The following is a 7,500-nucleotide window of genomic DNA, read 5'->3' on the forward strand; positions in this document are numbered from 1 at the left end:
GCTGATTGTACAGTTATATTTTGCAATGATATGAACAATCGGCGCCTTGTTGTCTGCTTCCATCAGAGCCGTTTGAGGACGCCATCATGACCCAGGCCCCTCCGGCCTCCGAGCTGCACAAAGCGGCGTCCGTGGACAACTCCAGTCCCCTGCTGATGCGCGCGGCCGCCCTGAGAGCTCAGGAGGAGCTGGAGGACCAAACGTGGTACCACGGCGAGATGAGCCGCCGCCAGGCCGAGAAGCTGCTGCTCCACGACGGAGACTTCCTGGTGCGGAAGAGCACCACTAACCCGGGCTCGTACGTCCTGACGGGGATGCACAACGGCCTCGCCAAACACCTGCTGCTGGTCGACCCGGAGGGAACGGTGAGGGACCTGCACACACCCCCATCCAGCTCTTTTTAAAGGGCCATTTGGTCATTAATCAGTCACCACGTGTCCGATGGTTTCGGGACGCAGTTTAGGATTCTGGACGCACCACTTACTGAAAAAAGAGAGCTTAAATATTGCTAATTTCACCAATGGTTAGAGAGAAGTGGCATCTTCGTTTCGAAAACTGTTGAAGTAAATATAGAAGGATTGAAAGTGCTTCTATTTTAGGTTCTGGAGTGCTTCGGTTTAGCTTTGAAGGTGAAAGTAGAGCAGTTGGAGAAATGGAGAAGCTTGAGCTTCGGTGGAAAAGAAAACCTACGTCTCCATCACGTGATTTATGCTCATTCGCTTAGTCCAAATGAAATAGATCTTCGTTTTAGCTTTAGCTCAAAATCCTGAAAATGTTTAGTTCCTGGTTTACACACAAAACAAAGAAATGCTGTATTTCCGTGGTGCTCTTTTAGGGTCAGAATTGTTTTTGAAAGCTTTCAAGGATGCATTTATTTAGTTTTAAAAATACAGTAAAACTGTGAAATATTAGTACATATTACTAAATACCTTTTTGTGTGCGAATATGTTTTAAAATGTAATTTATTCCTATGATCAGATTCTGATTTATCTACTTTAAAACTAAAATCCATGAAAATGTAAGTAAAATTATTTCAGCTAGTTGCTTTTTGTGTTCTAGTTCATACTAAAACTCAATAAAAACTATAGTCATAGAACAAAAAAATAAAACAATAATAAAACTAATAATTAAATAATAATAATAATAATAATAATAAATAATAATTTAAATAATAAAACAACTACTGAAATAAAAATGTAAAATAAATTTTAAAAATTATAAAAATATAATATAAATAATATAATAAAACATAAAACTATATTTATTTAAAACAATAATATTATCAAACTAAAAACTGCTCAATATTTTAATAAAATGCTGCTCAATAAACATTTCTTATTATTTCTTATTATCAGGGTTGAAAACACTGCTTTGTTGTTTATGAAAACTGATGCATTTTAATTAACAGCATGTATTTATAACAGAAATACAAATGTCGTTACGGTCACTTTCTCAATTTAATGCGTCCTTGCTGAATAAAAATGTCCATTTCTATTGAAATCGTAAAAAAGCCAAATTCTTACACTTTTAACTTCTGTCACGTGCGCTTTAACTTTCGAATCGAATCTGTGTCTCCTCAAGGTCCGAACGAAAGATCACATATTCGAGAGCATAAGCCACCTGATTGGCCATCACCGTGACAACAACCTGCCGATCGTTTCGGCGGGAAGCGAACTGTGTTTGAAGCAGCCGGTGGAGCGGAAACAGTGACGACTGCCCGAGTCCCGACGGCGCCGCTCTTTCACCGAAACGGACCCGAACGCCCATTTCTAGAACCCACACTTATTTTATTGCGCTGGCTGAGAATCTCTATTTTTGAAGACGACGACGACGACGGCGGACTTTCGGACGGTTTCGGAACGAACTCGGCCTCCGAAGGGGGGGGTGCGACGGAAACCAGATAAAAAGAGTATTTTAGAATAATAAGAAGAAGTTTTAGTTTTGTCTATCAAGCACAAGCGGATGTTCGTGTTCGTCGGCGAGGAAACGAAGCGGTTTGGGCCGACCTCCTTTGGGAACGGGTCTGGGGTGCGAGAGATCGTTCGGGAGCTTCGCTGCTTTTCAGAGGGAGGATGACGTGAATGTGTTTGCTTTAACAGAGATGCTGCACGAACACACACACACACACACACACACACACACAGCTTAAAGTACCTTCATTTTTCTATGACGTTGAAACCTGTGGCACTCGCATGACTTAAAACCTTAATTGTACTCGTGGTCATTGTTGGTAGCATCCAGAGCCCCGGCGGAGCGTTCGCGTGCTCACAATGTAAGATATTTATGCTTTCCCAGTATTCCTTGAGTTTAGCTCCTTCTTTAAACGTGTCAGAGGTGTGTAGTCGCTCGGCTCGGGCCTTTACTTTATACCTTGGATGTTTCTATCGGTTCTGACTTTCATGGTTTGACTGTGGGCTTCACACACACGTGCACACACACACACACACGCACACCAGCACTCGCACACACACGTTCGCGCGCGCACACACACACACACACAGACACACACGCACGTACACACACGCATGCACGCACACACACGCACACACACAGACACACACACACAGACACACACACGCACAGACACACGCACACACACAGACACACACGCACGCACACACGCACTCACACGCGCGCACTCACACACACGCACAGACACGCACACATTCACACACACACTCACACGCGCGCACACACACTCACACGCGCACACACACACACACACACACACACACACACACACACACACACACTGGTATTATGATTCTTCTTCTGATGATTGTTTTCAATTAAACGGTTCTAAATGAATAGCACAATCAACGCTTTCCTGTGTGAGAGACGGTCTGGTGTGTTTTTGCACAATCACTGGACCAACTGGAATATTACTGGATTCTTCATCATTTTAGCCACGAGTCTCATGCTTCTGTTGCTTTTTGTGTTTCCCTTTAAATCCACATTTTAGATAAATGAAACTTGCATTCAGTACAGTTACTGTTCAGTAAATAGCATAACATTATATATATATATATATATATATATATATATATATATATATATATATATATATATATATATATAATATATATGTATGTGTAAAAAGAATGTATCAATTTTTCATGCATAAGGGTGAATCTCATAAAAATGTCAAGAAGGTAATAAATCGAGCCCAAAATCAACATAACATCATATTGTTAAACATGCAGGTTTCATTTTCTTTATATGTGTATGCTGTTTAGGGAGATACAGATAACTTATACACTTATCACGCATAAGGGTGAATAAAAACACATTTTAAATCAAGTAATTGACCCTGAAATCAACAGAAAATCATTGTTTTCCTTAATTGCATGAAAATAATGCAAAAATATTTGTTAAACAGATTATAACAGATATATATATATAATTTTTATTTTTATTTTTTTAATTTATTTTTTAAATTATTTTTTTTTTTTTTTTTTTGCTTTTTGACAATCTGATACAGTGGGTTTGGAAAATAGCAAAGTAATTATGAAAAAAAGAAAAACGAGCCTTTACGGGTGCTTTATGCTGATTATTATTATATTATTCTTTTTTTTTCATCCATTTTAAATACTGTTTGAAAAATTACACGAAGATAAAACTGGCATAAATAATGGGAGTCTCGTAAAACAGTCAAGAGTTTTACCGTAAAAATCAACAAAAAAAAATCCTGCTTGTCCATGACAAACTTATTCTTTAAAAAAATCCCAACAAATATTAATGTCTTCACGAACAGGCTTCATTTTCCTTATGCTGGGTAAAAGTTAATAAAAGCAAATTCAAGTAACTGACCCCAAAATCATATTTTTCTCATGAAGACATTGATTAATGGTCGTGAAAGTGATGCAAAAAGTATTTCATTTTACGCTGAATATAATTAAGATTCACCCATAAATTGCATTAATGTGAGCAGGTTTTCTAGTCCAGAACGAAGACCTACGTGCAGTTTCATATTTACTCAACTGTGGATCTCTTTTCTTTCTCTAATTTTAATATGAGCGCTTAATAAATCGTTTGCATTATTTGCATCGCTCCGAATATTGTCAAACACAACACACGGCATTTATGTATTGAACTTTGTGATATTAAACTCTGGAAATATTGATTTGGAGACACAGGATGAAAGAAAAAAAAAAAAAAATAAAAAAATAAAATATATATATATATATATATATATATATATATATATATATATATATATATATATATATGGTTTTAAATTGTTTTGATTTGAGATTTATTTGAAACGGTTTAATTCGAATAATTTAATTTATTAAAACAAACCCCACGCGCAAAATTTAAAATAAAATAAATACTTCTTACATGTGCATATGCGTAAAATGCATATTTTTGGTTGCTGTTTTAAGTCGGTGTTTCATTATTTTAGCCACAAGCTCGTGACGAATCAACAGAAACGCTTATTAAATATTTACATGATTTTTTATTTAGACGTAAACCGCCAAATGTCAGGCTAATTTCCCTGAAGTTTGTTTCATCTAATGTTAGGGGAAGGTTTATTATATTACACTCATTAAACCGAATCAGTGGTGTTTTTGGTTTTTTAATGCCGCAACGAAACGGTTCCAAATCTCAACGATTAATTAGTTAATTTGCAAACGAGTGTCGCTTTTTCCGTCCCGAAAACGTGCCTTTTATTTGCACTGCTGTGCTTTTCTCTCGGGCCATCGGACAGCTGACCGGATTCAACCCACAGAAAAAGTCCAGTCTCTGCTTGTGTGAATTATTCCTAGTCTTTATGATTGGTGGCAATAAAAGAATCACGTGTGTTACTCTGATCACGCTGGTTATTCGCCTTCGGGGTCATCTTTCGCCCCACGTCCAAAGGAAATGAAGAAGATGTTCGTAAATGTTCCAGTTCAGGTTGTGCTGCTCGTGTTTGTCCTGCAGGTGGCGCACGCGAACTGTTCATATTTCTCTTGCACACAACTATATTCTGTTTAAATCATTAAGGTCTGATTCTTACCGTACATTTACAGCAGCGTACGTTTCTTGCATGCTTGCTCTTTGGTAAAAGTTATCATACAGACATGCTAGTATAATATACATCAAGCCCTGGCGTAAAAGGCATTGGGTATAGAGATCGGTACATCATTAAATATAGTGCTGTATAAATACCGTCAATATTCGTATGATTGTCAAATGAGTATACACCGATGAATGGGAAAAATGACTTTCTCGCTCTTGTTTTCGGTGCAAATATCTAAACGTGCTTTCTTAAATCAAGTCACATTTTCTTGAGAAGGAACAGGGCTAGAGATATGACAAAACAAGAAATTTAATAAAGTAAATAAACCTGATTCAAAACAGTGTTATTCTAGTTTAATTGAGATACTATTTTATATACATTGTATAATGTGTGTATATATACACACACATATATATATATATATATATATATATATATATATATATATACACATTATATAAATATATATATATATATATATATATATACATATATATATATACACATTATATACATATATATATATACACACATTATATATATATATATATATATATAGATATATATATACAAATATATATATATATATATATATATATCTATATATATTTTTTTTTTAATTTTAGTTTGCAATTTTTGTGTTTTACTTGTATATCTATAATTTTCATTTGAGTTATTTTAGCACATCAACTCAAACTAAGCTAAAACGAGAAATAATCTCCATAAAACCTTTTCTCTATTGCTCTGTTTTATATCTGTTGACGTTCACCTTGTTTCAGCGACCAAATCGTTTTATTTCACCTTTGATTAACTTGATTCGAAGCGGAAAAGTTTTTGTTCTGTGTTTTTTCTTCCCTTAACAACCGAAAAACCCGCTCAGGTTTTGGGTTGTTTTTCAGAAAACGTACGTACTTCAATTTTTATCTTGAGGCAAAAACAGAGGCATCGTTCAGCTCAAGTAAAGGCGTTTTGATTCAAGAGTGTTTAGATGTTACACCATCACATGAACGAGCGAGCGAGCGAGCGGTGTACGAGCAGGATGCTTGGGTTTGTTCCAACACGCGCTTAAAGTCAGTCCGGGTTCTCCTGCCGAGGGCCGTTGGAGCTGGACTTGCTCCGGCTGGGCTCGTTGTTCTGCTTGCACCCGTCCCGCGGCAGACACCCGCACACCAGCCCGTAAAACGCCCGCCGCATCTCCCTGCTGGCCAGCGTGTAGATGACGGGGTTCATGGCCGAACTCGAGACGGCCAGCGCCACGAACCAATCGGCCTCGAGCAGAACCGGGCACCTCCCGCTCCCGCAGGCCACGTCGACGAGCAGCAGCACGAAGATGGGCGTCCAGCAGGCGATGAAGACGCCCACCACGATGCTGACGGTGCGCAGGAGCGCCATGGAGCGCTCGCAGTTGCTGTGCTTGGTGACCTTGCGGCTGCTGCTCTTCACCAGGGCGTAGATGCGGGCGTAGAGGACGGAGACGGCCAGCAGGAGCGAGAGGAAGATGGTGATGCAGAAAGCCACGTAGCTCTTGCTGTACAGAGGCAGGACGGTGGAGCACTGGGGGAGATCGCCTAAGCAGTTCCAGCCTAAAATGGGCAGCGCTCCCAGCGTGATGGCGATCAGCCAGCAGGTGCCTATGAGCAGAAACACCCGGTACTTCTTGCTGGCGTCGTACGGCCTCATTTTGATCATGGTGAGGTGGCGCTCGATGGCGATCGCGAGCAAGCTGAAAATCGACGCGCCGAGCGCCACGAACACGCTCCCCTCGCGGACGAACCACTCGGCCGGAGACAAGTGCAAGGTCCACTGGCCCGACATCAGCAGGTTGACTATATACGTCACGCCGGCCAGCAAGTCGCACAGAGCCAGGTTGGCGATGAAAAAGTACATCCGGTTGTGGAACTTGTGGTTCTGCCAGATGGCCACCAGCACTATTAGGTTCTCCAAGACGATGAGGCCGCAGACGACTAAAAACGCGGCCGTTTTGGGGTCCGCCGGGGCGCTTTCGGTGTCGTTGCGGTTGCTTAGTTTGCCCGTGTAGTTGTAGTGGCGGAAAATGTGTTGGTTGATCATGGCTGGGTGGCTCGGGTTGGGTCAGGGTTTACTTGTCGATCATCTCCCTGTACTGTCACGTCGGTGGCACGCATCTGCCTGTGGAGTCAAACAGATGTGCTTCAGAGAGAGCTGCTGGAACGTCTGACGTACTTTTCCCACAAGTTGACTGCGACGAATGAATGCATTTATGGGTTTATATTTTCATAGTCTCTTTACGCTCACCAAGGATACGTTTGTTGACCGAAAAGTACTGTAAAAATTGTGAAATATTATTACAATTTCAAATATCTGTTTTGACTTTGAATATATTGTACAATTTAATTTATTCCTGCGATCAAAGCTGTATTTTCAGCACGGTTACTTCAGTATCCTTCAGAAATCCTTGTAATATACTGATTTGATTTTGCAGATTTATTTATTTAAGTCTTAAATGAATATAAAGT

The 7,500-nt window shown here is 39.6% G+C and overlaps 2 protein-coding genes across 3 annotated transcripts in view; one reads left to right on the forward strand and one right to left on the reverse strand.

Moving 5' to 3' along the window:
- The window catches only part of shc3 (SHC (Src homology 2 domain containing) transforming protein 3), a 22,006-nt gene extending 19,853 nt beyond the window's left edge, over window positions 1-2,153 (forward strand). For both annotated transcript variants that reach the window (XM_043229911.1, XM_043229912.1), the window contains 2 exons: window positions 67-365; window positions 1,582-2,153. In XM_043229911.1, the coding sequence (XP_043085846.1) occupies window positions 67-365; window positions 1,582-1,710 (428 nt within the window). In that variant the 3' untranslated portion in view covers window positions 1,711-2,153. The remainder of the gene's footprint in view (window positions 1-66; window positions 366-1,581) is intronic.
- Window positions 2,154-5,638: 3,485 nt separating this feature from the next.
- The window catches only part of LOC122332537 (sphingosine 1-phosphate receptor 3), a 2,508-nt gene continuing 646 nt past the window's right edge, over window positions 5,639-7,500 (reverse strand). The window contains exon 2 of the mRNA XM_043229857.1: window positions 5,639-7,153. Coding sequence (XP_043085792.1) covers window positions 6,077-7,075 — 999 coding nt within the window. The 5' untranslated portion in view covers window positions 7,076-7,153 and the 3' untranslated portion in view covers window positions 5,639-6,076. The remainder of the gene's footprint in view (window positions 7,154-7,500) is intronic.

Source organism: Puntigrus tetrazona, unplaced genomic scaffold, assembly GCF_018831695.1.
Source record: "Puntigrus tetrazona isolate hp1 unplaced genomic scaffold, ASM1883169v1 S000000116, whole genome shotgun sequence".
In the NCBI taxonomy this organism is placed as follows: domain Eukaryota; kingdom Metazoa; phylum Chordata; class Actinopteri; order Cypriniformes; family Cyprinidae; genus Puntigrus; species Puntigrus tetrazona.